Source organism: Salvelinus namaycush, chromosome 8 (assembly GCF_016432855.1).
Source record: "Salvelinus namaycush isolate Seneca chromosome 8, SaNama_1.0, whole genome shotgun sequence".
Lineage (NCBI taxonomy): Eukaryota > Metazoa > Chordata > Actinopteri > Salmoniformes > Salmonidae > Salvelinus > Salvelinus namaycush.
The window spans coordinates 62,973,365-62,992,365 of NC_052314.1; the positions used below are offsets into that span (position 1 = coordinate 62,973,365).

Sequence of the window (19,001 nt, forward strand, 5' to 3'; positions counted from 1 at the left end):
TTTTCTCTCTGTTCTCTCCCCTCACCCCACCCCCTACAGTATAGCCAATCAACTTTAATCAGATACCCACCATAGCCAGGGCCAAATCTATGTTTCACAATTGAATTCCCCACTTAAATGTAGCCGCTCCTCTGTGACCTCTGAAAGAAGTGAGGCCCTGATAAGTGCAACCACTGATATTGCCGTATTGATTTTCCTCCATTCCGGCTCTGGCTTGAGCCCTCCTCGAGCCATCAGTTTCATGGTTTCATTTTGCACCGCCACCATAAAAATAACAGCCCCAATGAAACATGCCCCAGGGGAAAACAGTTTTCCTCTGTCTTCAATTTTTTTTAAATCAGTGTTTGTTCACCTGCTTCTCAGGTTTACTGTTGGAGGACAGAAATAGAAACATGTTCGGGTGTGGCCGAGTGCATGAAGTAGGTGATTTGGTTGTGCCCTGACTGCCACACCCTTCACTGTTTTAGTTAGAAAGAATCTTACTGCTGAAATGAATTGCACCTTTTGTGTGTTTCCTGTTGACTATCACTTGGGGGAACAGAGTAGTCCTTCTCCACCCTGACAGGGGTCTGGGACTAGGACCTTTGGCTGTGGCTCTCTACCACTACAGACACAGACCGTGAAGGAAACGGCAGCCACCAGGAAAGTGAATTATTCAATAGATAAAAACAAATTTATGTTTGCTCCCTGTCAGAGTTCATATCCACGGGAAGGATGTGATAGAGGAGCCACGTGATTTAGACACCCTTTGCTTTGGAGACTCGTAACATATGCTCTCTCTCTCTCCCTCCATCCCTCTCTTTCTTTCTCTCTCTCTCTCCCCCTCCATCCCTCTTTCTCTCTCTCTCTCTCTCTCTCTCTCTCTGAATTGAGTTATCTTTGGCCTGGAGAGTAAGTTATTATAGCGGGTTGAGGGTGACAGAGATGAAGATAACTGGAGGGGGAAATCCAATTACCTTTTAGTGTTCTCTATCTAATGGGATCCTTAACGTGGAAGAGATCTGCAGATCGCATGGCCACGGTCCTCCTACTACGATGAGAGTTTTTTTTTTTACAGCATCCTTTCATTAAGGATGAAATGTGGTGGGTTGCGGGGCCACGAGAGCAGAGGAGGTCAGAGATACGGAAGACCCAGATCATTTATTTTATCTCCCTCTTTCTGTTGCACTCTGTCTTTTTTATACCCCACGGTTGATTCTTTAAGAGTAAGGAAGACCCAGGTCTTTCCTTTTATCCGCCTCTCCTTCTTTCTCTCTCTCCAACTTTCTTTTTTTTATACCCAGTCGTTGATTCATCCCCCAGCCGCTGTAATATACGACTAATTGAATTGACTCTCTCTCTAGATGCTATAAAAGCCGGGCGATCCAGCTAGCGATATCTCCGTAATTAGCGACTTAGCGTCATTGTCCCCCTCTGTCTGGCTTGTAAGGCGATCCCTCTCTTCTCCTCTCGCCTCAGAGTTAATGACATTAACATTGAGCTGATGCTCATTATGTTCCATCATGACAGCGTCGTTAGCACAACGCCCCCACACAGTGCACTGAGCTTACTCTTCCTCACAGATCACAGCCATGGACAGGACACACACAAAGAATTGACTGCACACTTAACGTTTGAAACGCCATGGAACGGAGGGCGACACAATTTACATTTTGAAGTGAAAGAAAATGAACACATGACAGTTAAACATTTTGGCTATTTATAACACAATAAACAAAGCCAACAGTCTATGATTCGGTGCTATAATGTAACCTGCTGTAAAGGAATACAGCTCCGTTCTGGTCAAGAACAAACAGTGCCGTTTATAGAGTGCTTGGACCAAATGTGGTTATCTTCATAGGTCTATAAACCATCTGTTTCAGTGTGAGAGAATTCCACAACAAACTGTTTCAATGTCAGAGGATAGGTTGTGACCCCAATCTCCCATACCGTCTAGAAGAGCCCCCTGCAGGTCACCACTCTGGCTGTAGCCCGACAGGCGTCAGGTGCCACCATCTGACACATTGTTTACAACGTATCAACACACAACACTCACCGCTCTGACCGACAGTCGTCACCTGTCATAAGGCAGTCACAGCGGTGATTTCTAGAAGACATCTATAGAGCTGGGAGTACAGCCATCTCACTATGGTGCTGGTGAGACCCTCTGGGTAAGGATGGGGAGGCTTGTTAGCTGTTGCTGGAGTCATTTATTAGTGGGATTCATTTGGGATTCAGTAGTTTGATTCATATATTATGACAGGATAAAGCAAGTAGATTCAACTTACCCAGCAGTATTCTATATCTCTGTCTACCTCTACCCTCAGAGAGTACTTACCCAGCAGTATTCTATATCTCTGTCTACCTCTACCCTCAGAGAGTACTTACTCAGCAGTATTCTATATCTCTGTCTACCTCTACCCTCAGAGAGAGAGTACTTACCCAGCAGTATTCTATATTTCTGTCTACCTCTACCCTCAGAGAGAGAGTACTTACCCAGCAGTATTCTATATTTCTGTCTACCTATACCCTCAGAGAGAGAGTACTTACCCAGCACTATTCTATATCTCTGTCTACCTCTACCCTCAGAGAGAGAGAGAGAGAACTTACCCGGGAGAGAGGGGGAGGGGAGAGGGAGAGAGACTAGTATCCCAGTGTCTGGCTCTTCTCTGTGTGTAATTAAGTCCCTAGGTGATGCCTCTTGCACCGCTCCACACATCATTATCTTTGCCCAGAGCTGTGAATAGCACATATATGAGCACCTCCTCCCGACTCCCTAGTCCCCTATACTACATACTAACTGACACTTTAGTCTCTGGAGTAGGACTCTTGCCTTGCCTACTATCTTTGTTATACCATAAAGGGACATCATTTTATTGATTTCATTTTACTGAGGAGTTGGAGAGGAGTTCTTGGAAAGGATAATTATGTTGTGTAGTATTGAATAAGGCTGTGTATTCATACAAATAAATATGTGGAATAAGCAGATTCTCAAGTGCAATTGAATGTATTGTTAAGGCAGACACAAACTTGATGTGGAGTTAAATGTGTTAAATGTACAGCAGTAAAAGAAGAAAGGGTATGTCCTTGGTGCGCTCCTATTGTTATCTCTTCTGTTTGGAATCATCACTCTGCATCCAGACAACTAGCCGAGCGCCAGCCAGTGTTCCAGAAGAAGTGGATTATTTTTCATCTGCAGCGCCTCTGCCTTCATTTGACTATTTTTCACCCCGGAGAGGACAGTTAACAGGTGTGATTCGTCACGTGCTGGCGTGACCTTGGACTGCTTCTGGAGTCAGTGGATGGACCCTTCAGCCCAGCTTAGACTAATGGCAGCTACTGATTGGAGCGGGGCTTGACACAGCTGCTGGTTTTAGCAGGGAGGGAAGGAGGGGGAGAGAGAGAGCGAGCGAGAGAAAGAGAGGAGAGGATGCCGCTGGGAGGAGAGATGAAGAGTCCTGCCAACTAGGCATTGTGACCAGTCCATTAAAAACCCACAGCAGCCACAGACAAGGGACAGGAGAGAGCGAGAGAGATACTTTGATAAGTGTTGCGCCTGCGTTAACCTTGATGGCCACTATCGGGACGATGCATGCCTCTGGGATCTGTTTGGCTGGATGAGATTATTTTTTTCCTCAGCAGGAAAAATCAATACTCTGCGAGCGCGGCGTGACAGGGGGCATCATTTCAGAATTGAAGTGGCTGTCAGACGTCGACATTCGATGACTTTTGTTCGCCGTTGTACTTTTAAGCCTTCATTTTTCTCCTTCGTCTTTCTACGCCCCCCCCCCCCTGCCTCCCCGCCCCCCGAACTCTTTGTCTGAGTTAACCTGATGGTGTTTTATGTGGCCGTTTTAAACTTGAGGGCAAGAGATCAAGTGCGAGGGGGAATCTTCTTCAGAAACCAATTGTTTCCACATCTCTCTTTTTGTTTGGTAACCCCTCCTCCCATCGTTCTGTAAGGAATTCCTTATTCCTAGGAATATTTGCATTCCCTCTCAGAACACGACAAGGACACGCACCCCGGTCGGACAGTTTCCCCACTTTAAATGAAACCCTCTGGGACGGCTTGTCGGCGGACGTGAGAAATTGGAAGAGGAGCGCGAGACAACGAGGCGATAGCCGACCCCTCTGTGTGTCTCTAGCTGGCTTCTCTACTGCACCACACAATGTCAAGACAGAGTACACATCAAGCATTGCTTTAATAAGATCCCCACTGGTGTGTGTGTTTGTGCGTGTGTGTGTGTGGTCGCCCGTTTCTCCAGCAGAACCTTGAGCGCTTTGTGATGTCATGAAACGAGCGCCTTGAAGGCTGAGACAGTGTGGCACAGAAACATTTCAAGGTCCTTGGCTCTGTCACTCACTGTAAGTGATAAACACAGGCTTTATATCTGGTAATGAGGCCTGTATCCCATCTCACACCCTCATTATACTGGTGAACCCCTCAGGCCCTGATGGGAGAGCGTGACAACAACTACAGCATTTAGAGGGGGGTTGGCAGCGTATTATTCTACACGCAGAAACCTATGCCATATGTTCTGGCCTTTTGAATTGCACTCATGCAGTTGAGTCGGTGGATTTGTATCTATGAGATGTGCTGGAATGCCTAACCCTCGTGTGTGTGTGTGTGTGTGAGAGACTATTCATGTTGTCTTCTCATATCATTATCCTAGTGTAATTTAGCCAGTGGTTAGGCCTGTTTCCTTTCTAAATCACACAGACGTTTCTCTGGTCATTGACTTGAGCTTGGCGTGAATTGTCCGAGACACATCTCCATGTAATTTACTCGATTAATGCCAACCCATTATCAGTCTGTCTTCTCCGGGCACCTTTTTCCACCAGACTAGGAGCCAGCGCCCGTCACCCTCCGACCCTGTCAGCCAGCTCATGTAATGGAAGGTGCTGCCCATGATTACACTGTCTCAAGTCATAAGGTCTCACGTCACGCCGTCCACACACATACACACACACACACACACACACACACACACACACACACAGCTTCCTCACCTGCTCGCTCGCTCTCCAAAAGCCTGTCTTGTGCCTTTTACCTCTGACTTCATCATCATCTGACTTCCTCGTTTGAATCTGGCTACCAGGTAGACTAGACATTGATCCTGATGTCTGAATCTGGATACCAGGTAGACTAGACATTGATCCTGATGTCTGAATCTGGATACCAGGTAGACTAGACATTGATCCCGATGTCTGAATCTGGATACCAGGTAGACTAGACATTGATCCTGATGTCTGAATCTGGCTACCAGGTAGACTAGACATTGATCCTGATGTCTGAATCTGGCTACCAGGTAGACTAGACATTGATCCTGATGTCTGAATCTGGATACCAGGTAGACTAGACATTGATCCTGATGTTTGAATCTGGATACCAGGTAGACTAGACATTGATCCTGATGTTTGAATCTGGATACCAGGTAGACTAGACATTGATCCTGATGTTTGAATCTGGATACCAAGTAGACTAGACATTGATCCTGATGTCTGAATCTGGATACCAGGTAGACTAGACATTGATCCTGTTGTTTGAATCTGGCTACCAGGTAGACTAGACATTGATCCTGATGTCTGAATCTGGCTACCAGGTAGACTAGACATTAATCCTGATGTCTGAATCTGGATACCAGGTAGACTAGACATGAATCCTGATGTCTGAATCTGGCTACCAGGTAGACTAGACATTGATCCTGATGTCTGAATCTGGCTACCAGGTAGACTAGACATTGATCCTGATGTCTGAATCTGGCTACCAGGTAGACTAGACATTGATCCTGATGTCTGAATCTGGCTACCAGGTAGACTAGACATTAATCCTGATGTCTGAATCTGGCTACCAGGTAGACTAGACATTGATCCTGATGTCTGAATCTGGCTACCAGGTAGACTAGACATTGATCCTGATGTTTGAATCTGGCTACCAGGTAGACTAGACATTGATCCTGATGTTTGAATCTGGCTACCAGGTAGGCTAGACATTGATCCTGATGTTTGAATCTGGCTACCAGGTAGGCTAGACATTGATCCTGATGTTTGAATCTGGCTACCAGGTAGGCTAGACATTGATCCTGATGTTTGAATCTGGCTACCAGGTAGGCTAGACATTGATCCTGATGTTTGAATCTGGCTACCAGGTAGACTAGACATTGATCCTGATGTTCCGTTTCTCTTTTTTCATCTCACTGTCAGCATCAGGATAGACCCTTCGTCTCCACCGAGGTAAAGGGGTCCCCCTCTGGTTGCTAATGGCACTAGGCCGTTCATGCTATTTTACTATTCCCCCCCGCTTCCTTTGAAATTAGTGGAGGGGCGATGTTAAAAAGTGTTCCCTGGCTCACTCAGTGCCCTTTGTTCTGTCAGCCTATTGGAAGAGTAGAGGATGGAGGTAGGTTATTATGTAGTCATCTAGAGCTAGCAGGCTGAGTATGTAAGAACCAACGAGACCCTAGTAGTCTAATATCCTCTATGTATGACGATTTCAGAGCAGTGGAAAGACCCCCAGAATCTAGACTCTGACATGTCTTTTCCACATCGTTTTACACCGAAATGGAGGCCTAGTATTAATGGGCCTGTTATGTGTTCAGGTGTTTGCTTGTTGTTTCAGAGGGGAGTCGCTCAGTGAAACTACTTCCCCTCGCCGCCGGGCCCTGCCAGGCCCGTTAGAAAAGCACACGTCACTATGGGGGACTAGGTGTTTTCCGCGGTGAATGACCAGCGTGTTTACGATGATGTGTTTGAACTGCAGCACTGCTGATTAGTGACACAGAAGTCACACGTTCCTTCCAGCCTGTCTTGACGTTTCTTGTTCTGTCCCGTCGTAAAGTATAGACGCGCTGTCGTCTGTTCCAGGGGGCTAACATACGTTTCAAACATTCAGCACCATTCCCTCTCCCTATCCTCCCTTAACTACTCTTCTTCCTTTCAACGAACGAACGAACGCACGCACGCACGCAGGCACGCACGCACACGTTGGGCCATCATGCTTTAAGGTCAAGGACCACTCTAATGCCCCACAAAGAGACGTAGATTGATAATTAGGGCCCAATAGCCCCTCCAGAATAGCCTTCCAGAATGTGATCCAGACCTATAGATTTCTTGTCAGGTATGAAAAGTCACCGTTCCAATTGGAGAGGAGGACCAATCATTATCAAGCACTTTCCTGTGTTTACTGGTTGCTAAGGTTACTGGTGAGGCAGGTTGCATTTGTAGAGCTGTGGATCTAAGACTGGGGATGTATGTGTGTGTTCTCCACCAATGGGCTGGCTTTTAGGTTCATTTCATTTGAGCATTGGGAATTGCATTAAATCATGTAGCATTGGGAATTGCATTAAATCATGTAGCATTGGGAATTGCATTAAATCATGTAGCATTGGGAATTGCATTAAATCATGTAGCATTGGGAATTGCATTAAATCATGTAGCATTGGGAATTGCATTAAATCATGTAGCATTGGGAATTGCATTAAATCATGTAGCATTGGGAATTGCATTAAATCATGTAGCATTGGGAATTGCATTAAATCATGTAGCATTGGGAATTGCATTAAATCATGTAGCATTGGGAATTGCATTAAGAGTTGCTGGTATTGATGCTGTAACCTTTCAGTATCCAATGGATGCACAGAAATCACTGTAATATGGCCATGATTTTTGCCTGAGGTACTGTACATGATAGTAGCGTGTATTCCTCATTTCTTTGTTGCTTGTATTTCTACTCTACATGGCTAACGGGCGTGTTAGAAATATGCAGTGTACTCAAATGTTTTCAGTCGGTTGTATATTACTTCATTTTACAGTTTAACTCGGCTTTATATTTTGCTCAGTTTATCTTAGCACTGAAATGGAACATTTCAAGTCTGGCTGTTTTTTACCTCAGTATAGGTGTTATTGTATATACCATCTACTCTGAGTTCAAAGGCCATTTCTGATAACACATTCAGACAGAGAAAAATGAACCTCTGTTTTGTGATCCGGAGCCCTGGAGGCGTTAGTAACTATAATGTCCGCCGTTATTAATCAACGTGACATAAGGGCCAGAAAATGACCCCAGATTTTCATTTGGTTTTACTCAAGGCAGCATTTCTACACACACACAGCTGCTATAGCCTTATATTATGTCCTTTTACATGGTGTGTAGTAGCCTATACCATTTTCACCAGAATACATGCTAGTTCCATACATACAATATGAAGTTGCATACTATGTGTACGCCAGTTTTCTGTTCAGAATTACATACCTCCTGGGTTTCTCTTTAAATGTACTATAAAGGCTTTTTATTGAGCACTGCACATACAATTAATTTGTAATGATGCTTACATTATTGTGTTTTTGACAGAAAAGTTAACCTGTTGTCACGTTTTGTCTTTGACCCCCAGTCCCACTGTGCCCAGTACTCGGCTGAGAAGCGTGATGAGGAGAAGATGTGCGACCACCTGATCCGAGCAGCCAAGTACCGTGACCACGTGACAGCCACCCAGCTCATCCAGAAGATAGTCAACATCCTGACGGACAAACACGGTGCCTGGGGAAGCTCTGCCTTCAGGTAAAAGTCTACGTAGTTCTACAGTCTACATAGTTCTACATCTACAATCTAGAGCAGGGGTTCTCCAACTCTGGTCCTGGAGCTCTATTGGGGGTGCAGGCTTTCGTTCCCACCCAGCACTAACACACCTCATTCAACTAATCAAATGATCAGTTTTTGGTCTTCGGTCTAGTTACGCCTTCATCAGGTTCCACTCAGCACCATCACATGATCAGTCTAAAGTGCTGCGGCTCTGTTCCGATCTCCATACTAACATACCAATTCAAATGAAGCTATGTATTGGGGTAATGGTCCGATTTTTTTTTCTCTCCCAGTGTCCAAACTTCCTGCCAAAAATGCACATAATAAGAACATTGAGCATTGGTAATGGTAAAAAAATAGGATACACCTGACATTTAAATGAGCCGTAGCTTTCCTTCGAGTACAACACATCCATTAAGACACCACTGTAATGACTGCATTCTCATCATCTCCCAGCCTCCCTCCTGGGAGTTAGTGATTGAGTTGGGTCCGTACCGGTGCAAACGCCGAGGTATGGGATGCATGATACATTGACTTTGGACAGAGATGAAAGAGATTTAAACAAACCCTCCAGCCATTAAAACTATAGAAAAGCTTAGAAAGCTCAATGTTGGTTTCAACAAAACAGGCCAGTTAGAAGTCAATGGGGGTATTGCCTAATGAAGGCCTGTGCTGTTTGTGTGCTGGCAGGTTGGGTACAGTATATAATGGTTGGAGAGTCAGCCTGCTGTTGGTCGGTTGGTTCCCTCTTGTTAGTCTGAGTTGACTCTCCTGAGACTCGTCTGTGTGTGAGCTCAGTTTGCGGTTGCTAGTTTGCGGTTGCTCTTACACCAGGGGCTCAGGGGGTCTCTCTCTCTCTTTCCCCACATTTTTTGTTGTTGGTTTTATTCTCTGGTCTCTTAGATTTTTGCCTCCCATGAGTATCTTTCTTTCTCTCCCTATCTTTCTCTCTTCTTTCTCTCCCTATCTTTCTCTCTCCTTCTCTAGCCTCTCCTCTATGCTTTGATCTTAGTGAGCCCAGTGATGTTATGGAGAGGCAATATTATATTACACACTCTTCTCTCTCTCTTTCTCTCGCTCCTTCTCTCTCTCTCAATTAAATTCAAAGGGATTTATTGGCATGGGAAACATACGTTTACATTGCCAATGCGAGTGAATAATAATAAATAATAAACAAAAGTGAAATAAACAAAACAATTTTTTTATATTAAACATTATACCTGCAAAAGTTCCAAAAGGGTAATCTCTCTCTCTCTGTATATTCACACAACAAGGCCAAGCTATTTGCTATGCACCTCCGCAGCCCAGAGAGACTCTCCCTTCCCCATTACCATGCCTTTCTTTCATTGTGTTATTGTGCTGCTACAGTATTGATGGTTTTCCTAATGGCTGCCGATGGGCCAGGCTGGGAGCCGCTGGCACCGGGCCTGGGAGCCGGGCCCAAGCTTTTAATAAATCACAATCAGACCTGTGCCGTTGCATCAATATTTTTGGTCAATTACCGAGAAGGTCAGGTGGTGCAGCTCTGCGACGGGGACCCCATGCAGGCAGCAGTATGTGGTGGTGGGTGTGGGGGGAGGTGTAAGGGGGGGGCTAGCGCCACGATACAGACTGTTCACACACAGTCACACGCACAAGGACACAACACAGAGAGACGGACAGGCACGCACGCACACAGACTGAAACATGTGGGTGCTGCAACATTACAGAAAACAAGTGAGGGAGGGAGAGAAGACCCTCACACTCCTTTTCTATCAGCGGTGGTGAAAATGAAATCTGGGAGCAACAAAGGGTACACGCCGCCATGATTACGACCTTTGTCGAGAGGTGGAAAATTCACAAGCTCCTATAAAGACGTATTCCCCAAAGTTTCTATTCAATAAAGAGGCCGAAAATGAAAATATTATTTTTCTCACAGAAACAGGCTGATGGGAATTGTTGTTTTCCTCACGGCAGGCATCTAATATCATCTGACACGCCGTGACCCGCCTGAATGCAATTTGTGTGTTAATATCCAGCTTACACCAGCCCTGGCCCCTGGAGACGTGAGGTGTTCGGGTGGTTTTCTCTCCTCTCTCCCTCTTCTATTTCCTACTTTCTCTTTCCTTTTCTATCTCTCCCTCTTCTATTTCCTACTCTCTCTTTCCTTTTCTCTTTCTCCCGCTTCTATTTCCTTCTCTCTTTCTCTCTCACTCCTTTATTCATCCACCTCTCTCTCCATTGTACCGGAATGTCTAGGGAGGTCTCCCTCCAACAAAGGGAAGTAACTCTTATTTTCTGTTCTGAGATCTGCCCTTGGCCGTCATTGGTGTACACATACACGCACGCACGCACGCACGCACACACACACACACACGTCATTACGTGCACTGAGGGACGGACAGACAGACGCTACCTGTTCATCCTTACATTACCGTCACATCCTCTGGAGACTCTGGTGTACAACACGCCAGCAGTCTGATCCAAGACCACAGACACAACATGAATAACCAGCTCTGAGGTGGCCACAGATGAAGCGACTGGCAGCACTCATTTTTTCCCTGGCTTTTTTTTCTGGAGCGAGTGAGCGGCCCGACAGAGCATCTAGGCAGCGCTGGTGTTTATTTGGGTCAGGAGACAAGTCATCTTTCATGTATATGACACCCGGCAAAGTGGCCGGACAGAGAGAGATGAGGACGGAGAGAGAGAGATGAGGACGGAGAGAGAGAGATGAGGACGGAGAGAGAGATGAGGGGTAGATGATGGAGAACGGTAGAGCGGTGTCTCGGAGGACACACTCCCCTTTCCTCAACGCCCTCCTTCATTACATCCTAATAAGCTGACTAATGTACCATGGAAATTCACTCTGGATGCTGGGGAGGAGGGAGAGCAGGGATAGGAAGAGAAGTTACAGGAGGAGAGAGAAGCGAGAGGAGAGAAGGCAGTGGAGAAAAAAGAAGGGAGAAATGAGGAGAGGAGAAGGTACTGTAGCTGCCGTGTTGGAGGGAAAGTACAGTGTGGGAGGGGGAGAGAGTGTGGGAGGGGGAGAGAGTGTGGGAGGGGGAGAGAGTGTGGGAGGGGGAGAGAGTGTGGGAGGAGGAGAGAGTGTGGGAGGAGGAGAGAGTGTGGGAGGGGGAGAGAGTGTGGGAGGAGGAGAGAGTGTGGGAGGAGGAGAGAGAGTGGGAGGGGGAGAGTGTGTGGGAGGGAAAGCACAGTGTTTGAGGGGAGAGAGAGTACAAGTTCAGATTTAGAGTAGTAGTTAGTGTTGTGTTTTCTGCCAAATGTGTAACATGGTGATGATTGGACATTAGGTCACGTATTTGGGGATGTTTGAAGGTGCACCACCTCCGCTCTCCTCCTCCTCTCCCTTTCCCCTCTATCTCCCTCTAACTCTCCCTCTTCCTTTCTCTCTCTCCCCCTTTCTCTTTTCATTTGTTCTCCCTCCCTTTAAGCAGCTCATCCTTCTCCTCCGCCACTCCACCGTGTTGTAATGGAACAGCCGTGGGCTAGAGCCTTCCCAGCCGTAGGGACATCCGTCTTTGTTGTGTGTCACGCTCTCTCGCCGCCCGGCAAAAAAAATCTTTGTGATGCGCACTCCAATTTTTCTTCAGTAAATCAAATCGTCCCTTCCTTCAGAAAGATGAATGCTCCGGGGTTGGGGTGTTACAGAGAAAATCAATTCTGGCAAAATTGAAACAGTATGCCTCTGCATCGATCCGGCCTTGTGAGATGGAAACTAACAGCTTTGTAACTGTTCCCAGGACAGTTAGCTGACCTGTAATGGACAAACTATCAATATTAGCATTACTGTTTTATCTTGTAGTATGTCATTGCTCCAGCAGAACCATCAGGGTGAAATAGAAGAATTCTGGGCTTTATTCTGACAGGGAGATGGGGTTGATGCTGTTCTCTCATCTACTAATTCTATATGGGGACAATCGACCAGTTTCCTTTGTGTACAACACACAATAGCCATTGTGCTACTGTTGAACCTGAGAAGGGGATTTGTTACCCATCTAAGAAAGATTGATCCAGTTGTATTATTTTGTGTAATTTAGTAAATGGTGTTTTTACAATTGATTTTATATTATTATAGAGCTCTGGCCGATAGTGTATTATTAGGGAGAATAGTGCAATTTGGAATGCACCCTGAGTCTCAGTGTTCGTAGCATACAACATAACACACTGCTCCAGAGTGAGTCTGTAGCACGCATCCTGCAGAAACAAAGGACCTGTCTTCACTCCACTAACCCCTGCTCTTCTCCAGCCCAGCACACACACACACACACACACACACACATACTTACCTCTGTCTTGCGTTGTCTACCAGTCATAAAATGAATAATAATAATCTTGGCATTTGCCACAGACTAATTTCAGCCAATCATCTGTCCTTGATTACACACACGCGCACACACAGAGAGAGAGACACACACACTCAAACACAACACACAGTGAGCCTCCTTCATTGACAGGAAAAATAGGTCACAATTCCAATGGCAACATATACTACCTATAGCTGATTGACTTGCTCTACATACGCTATGATACATTTACCAGGTCTGTCCAGCTGCATCGTTGCTTCATGTTGAATGTTAATGGGACGTACTGTGCAGCTGGGCTGAGATTGTTTAAGGGATAACTGAATGAGGAAGTTGGGACACTTGCCTGTCAATGAGGATTGTTACAATCGGGACCTAGAGCATCAATGTTTATCCCAGGATGTCTGGGAAGATGCACGCACACACACACACACACACACACACACACACACACACACACACACACACACACACACACACACACACGATGAGTCATCTGTAATGTTTGCCTGGAGAAGGTTCAGAGCATGTTCTCAAGTGCTTGTTTGTGTTCTGTAAAACTCTGAGGCCCTCGGTCCTATCTGCTGATCAGTTTCCCATAGCAGAGTTCAGAGACTAGAATAAACACCAGACCAGGATTTGAAATGTACCCTAATCCTGATACCTATCTGTTGTATATGTTTCATAATCCATAGCAGTACATCATTGTTGTCAAGGCTGGCAAAAAGCTGGACATTCTATTGAATTAGTTTGAATAAAATATCACGGAGGATTATAATCTGTGTGGAAAAATTGATTTAGGAAATGTTATGGTGACTGTATCAGGGCGGTAGGCCAATAAGACAATGACCTTTTTAGCACTTAAGTGCTTTTGTAATGGCTTACAATTTAATTACGCGGACACAATAAAACAACATGCTCTGAGACCTACCACTGCATTTCCAGCATTCGTTAGCATCTTTAGCTGCGGTGACTTCAATGGTGTTAATGTTTTTTGCTTTGCTTATAAACACTGGAGGGCCCGTGATACAAACATGCGTGCTGACCCAGACCCAGCATGCCGTGCAGAGCTAGCACAGCTGTCGGACAACAGCGCAACTCTACAACATCTGCCTTCCGTTCTCTCCTAGATGAATTGATCGTTGTTTTCTTTAGGCTTAGCTCTGTCCGAGGCCTACTCCAAAATCAATTAGCCCCACGAGGAAGTTAGAGTTGAGCTGGCGAAGGTACTGCCCCGGACATCCATCTGCAGTCGGTTTTAAGCCGTAAACAGTTTTTACTGTAAACGAGGGTTTAGAAGAAAGCCGAGACGTCAATGATGCTCATCTTTAGTAAATGAGACGGTCGCTATCGGGAGGAGAAATCTGGAGCGTCGAGCCTTAAACGGATTTAAAGTGAAACTCGTTCATCACGCCACGCAGGCCACGTGTCTGGGATTTTTTTTTATTTTTTATTTTTTTTTGAATGTGGTGACATGTAGGAGGAGGGATGTTCTCCCGTTCTCCAAATCTCCAGAGAGGAGCATGTTAAAGTTTGACAGGCCAACATTCCATATGTTATATAAAATGATGCGTATCTGTTCTGCACGGCCCTACCGTGCAGGCGTGATGTCAAGGGTTATGGATAGGAATTAGAATATGCCCTAATGATAACATTTGCTTCTAACTGTGTTTACAGTACAGTGGCTGGGCTTGTAAGAAATAGTAACAGCGTGTCATGGTGGAACGTATTAACGGTTGATGCTGTCCATATGTTACTTACCATGGACGGCTAACGGTTAAACAAGCCTCATCGCAGGATCGAGGAATGAAACTGATGCTCTCACTCTTTAGGGATCAAAGGTTTAAGGGATTTAGTCCAGGATAATGTGGCTATTCTGTTCTGAGACAGGTATTTAGGAGTGATTTGGGTGAATTCAATCTTCAGTGTTTAGTGTAGAAAACAGTTTATTTTGCAGGTGTGTCTCCTGAAGCACACTGATCTTACCTCATCTCCCTCTCACCTCCCTCTCATCTCCCTCTCATCTCCTCTCCATCCTCCTCTCCTTCTCCATCCCCTCTCCATCCTCCTCTCCCTCTCCATCCTCCTCTCCCTCTCCATCCTCCTCTCCATCCCCTCTCCATCCCCTCTCCATCCTCCTCTCCCTCTCCATCCTCCTCTCCCTCTCCACCCCCTCTCCATCCTCCTCTCCCTCTCCATCCCCTCTCCATCCTCCATCCCCTCTCCATCCTCCTCTCCCTCTCCATCCTCCTCTCCCTCTCCATCCTCCTCTCCCTCTCCATCCTCCTCTCCATCCTCCTCTCCCTCTCCATCCCCTCTCCATCCTCCTCTCCCTCTCCATCCCCTCTCCATCCTCCTCTCCCTCTCCATCCCCTCTCCATCCTCCTCTCCCTCTCTATCCCCTTCTCCCTCTCTATCCCCCTCTCCCTCTCTATCCCCCTCTCCCTCTCCATCCTCCTCTTCCTCTCCATCCCCCTCTCCCTCTCCATCCTCCTCTCCATCCTCCTCTTCCTCTTCCTCTCCATCCTCCTCTCCCTCTCCATCCTCCTCTCCCTCTCCATCCTCCTCTCCCTCTCCATCCTCCTCTCCCTCTCCATCCTCCTCTTCCTCTCCATCCTCCTCTCCCTCTCCATCCTCCTCTTCCTCTCCATCCTCCTCTTCCTCTCCATCCTCCTCTCCCTCTCCATCCTCCTCTTCCTCTCCAACCTCCTCTCCCTCTCCATCCTCCTCTCCCTCTCCCTCTCCCTCTCCCTCTCCCTCTCATCCCCCTCTCCCTCTCATCCCCGTCCTCCTCTCCCACCTCTCACTCCCCCTCCTTCTTATTCCTCCTCCTCTCCCTCCTCTTATTCCCCCTCTTATTCTTATTCCTCCTCCTCTCCCTGCTCCTCATCTCCCTCCTCCCTCCTCTTATTCCTCTTCCTCTCCCACCTCTTATTCCTCCTCTTATTCCTCCTCATCTCCCTCCTCTTCTCCCTCCTCTTATTCCTCCTCCTCTCCCTGCTCCTCATCTCCCTTCTCTTATTCCTCCTCCTCTTCCCTGTTATACAGTGAACCACCTCTCTTCCTTCCTCTCCAGAAACACCTATTACATCCCACCGTCTACCGCCTCAGAGCTCAGCCTCCTCTATGTAGTGTGGCAACTCTCCAGATTTATCCGTTCCATATACCCTTAAGAAAGTATATGGCCTTGGCCCAGCAAGGTCCTGATTAGAGGGCCCTGATCAATATCTCAATAAAAAGCCATTGGGGAAGTTTTTACGTTCTTTTTTCCCCTCTCCCTTCTCCCAGGATGCAATATCTGGGGAGTATCGATTGTTCAGGGTCCAGTAGTTAGTTAGTTATCTCCTTTGACTAACCCCATGGCGCTGTGTGTGTCACCCCCTCTCCTGGGTCTCGTGATAGATCGCTGCTCTCCCAGCCACTGTAATTACACTCAGGCCACAGCTGGTCATTTATTTCGACACTTTCACCATTTACCAAAAAATCCGCTTTTTATCTTTGGGATCCAGCGGCTTTGTTCTGCAACGAAAGCAGAAAAGGGCACATGAAATACTGGCGTGATGTTAGAGAATGGAGGGAGAATGGAGGGAGGGAGATGGAGGGGGATCCATCCTTTACTCGGGGACCTTCAGCTTTTATTCTTTCTCTGGATTTACTTGATCTTCGTGTTTCTCTCCTTCTCTTGCTCCAGACCAGCGCCACCTATAGGAGAGCTGGTTATGGCGAGGGAGTCTAAAATGTTTGAAATAACTATTACATCATTTTTCTCCTACTTTCATTATTTTTATTTGTTTAACCTTTATTTTTGATCAGGGAGTCATTAAGGCCAGCAGTGGTACTCTTTAAAAATGTGTGAGTAGCAGCAGTATTCATGTAGTTGTTTTCCACCATATCAACCCAGTCCACTGACAAAGTATCTATCCACTACCTTGGCAAGCACAGGGTGATCACCCAGCACCATTAAGCCTCAACCCCCCCCACCACCACCATCCTTCCCTCTGGTTCTCTCGCTCTCTCTCTCTCTCTCTCTCTCTCTCTCTCTCTCTCGTGCGCTCTCGCTCTCTCTCTCTCTCGTGCGCTCTCGCTCTCGCTCTCTCTCGCCAAGCCCATGAAGTGCAGCACTTGACATGATTAGGCGGCATGCACGCAGCCATTGTACCATAAGTGCTGTATAATGGGCATTGCAGTGTGATGGAGAGAGAGAAGGAGGGCCTCATGAATACACCAGACAGCCGTGCTAGATGAGCCTGTCACGGCCCAGCATCACACTAACGCATTGAGAGGAGGGCACGATGCACAGCCCAGCATCACACTAACGCATTGAGAGGAGGGGACGACGCTAGATTAGAATACAGAGAGGGTAGGGGACATCACTGTGTCTTGTGTCTGTCACCCAGCCATGTCCGCCTCAAAACCCTGGGAAATGAATTAACTGGGAAATTATAATAATCAGTGGCGACCCCTGTTTTGAGCCCGACATTTTTTGCAAAAAATAAAAGTCTTAATCTAAGGGTAGAGCTCAAATTCAAGCCTATTGGGTGCTGCCATAGTTACATTGAAGGGCCCATCCAAGAAGGCTCAAGGTCATTGGCCACAGATAAAATTACGTCAAATCACATATCTACAGTAGCTTTGATTGGACTGATCATGTCAACATCATACTTTCAAAATCTTAGCTAGCAGTCATCATCATGAATCAAGTCGACAATCTACTGGCAAGTCCTTTTTAATCCTTGTCATATGAAGATAAATTATAGATGAAACGTATCGGTGCTCATTGGGCATTAACATTACACAACAAGTTGGAAATCGCAAATTCAACAATGAGTGGTTTGGAAGGAATCAGTAGCTAGCTGCAAGCATTGCAAAGCAATCATTAGCCTGCTATTCAGTGGAGTGGCTGTGTGGTCCCAAGTCTAAGATTAAGGGTCTATTTTCCTAGTTTAAAATGATAAACATTCAACATTGGCCATGCTGTCAATGAAGCTTGATTTGCGCCGCACATAAAACAACTGTTAACTCTGAATATTTTCAAGACACCTGGGAACTCTGGAAAAACTCTGAATTGTAAATCGGGAACTCGGGCCTCTTTCTAGAGCTACGACCTGAAGATCACTGACGTCATCATGATTCAACGTTTTTTCTTCTTCTCCGAGTTCCCAGTTGTCTTGAAAGCACCATAAATCCAGAGACTTTGACAAAGTTTGATGACAAAATTTTCCCACGAAGGACCGCCTCCTTCCTGTTCAAGTGAGCACAGCACAACAAGGTGAGTCCAAAAATGTATTGTATGCTGCTGCATAAATGATGTAATATGCCAGGGAGATATGTATACTGTAGCTAAGAAAGTAATACTAAGTGCATGTTGTGTAGTAAGCTGTTAGTAGCCCATGTGCCTCACCCTAATAATTTGGTCTATTTTCACCTCTTAATTTCACCTACTGTTCTAACTTGGTGGAGCACATGTAGCCTATAGCCTGTTTTAGAGAAATGTAATCAATGAATATTGTAAGAGCTTTCTTTGTCTGCTTATATGCCCCCTTTATTTATCCTACGGTTCTGACTTGGTGTACAGGGAGAACACTGTAAGAACGGCCCATGTTCTGAATTCTGTCGCTGTACATTTCAAAAGTGCTGAACAAATAGTTATATTGACTATGTCTGTCCTAGCTTGCTCATTAATGTGCATTTAATGTATTGTTTAGTATTGTGTAGTGGCTTTGCTGTCATGCATCCCACTTTTTTTTGTTTCCTCACCAAGATTTACATGCTAAAATTGCCACTGATAAGAAGAAGAAGAATTTAATGAAATGTTCATTTTTTTGTTCGAAAATGTGCTTTCACTCCAGCAGTACTTTCCGATAAATTTGTGTCGATCTATAAATGATCCTGTCCTGACTTGATGTTGTAATGGGAACTTTAAGATTGACAGACCCCGAGGACCCCGAACTCCCCCCAAGCATTTCCCAATCCCAGACGACCTTGGGCCTTTGCTCAGTCTTCTATGTGGTTGTGGTTGTGTTCAGAGCCATTCTGTGCCAGTTTAGATTTGTCAGGACGTTCAAGTTCAGCCCTGAAGGATAGAGGTCATCTGATTATGAGGATACCTCCGGTAATGGCTGAATTATGCAATTCTGCTCCAG

The 19,001-nt window shown here is 46.0% G+C and overlaps 1 protein-coding gene across 1 annotated transcript in view; it reads left to right on the plus strand.

Moving 5' to 3' along the window:
• Positions 1-19,001, plus strand: part of LOC120053047 (lipopolysaccharide-responsive and beige-like anchor protein) — a 326,774-nt gene that overhangs the window by 149,942 nt on the left and 157,831 nt on the right. Inside the window, exon 37 of the mRNA XM_039000298.1 lies at positions 8,370-8,536. Coding sequence (XP_038856226.1) covers positions 8,370-8,536 — 167 coding nt within the window. The remainder of the gene's footprint in view (positions 1-8,369; positions 8,537-19,001) is intronic.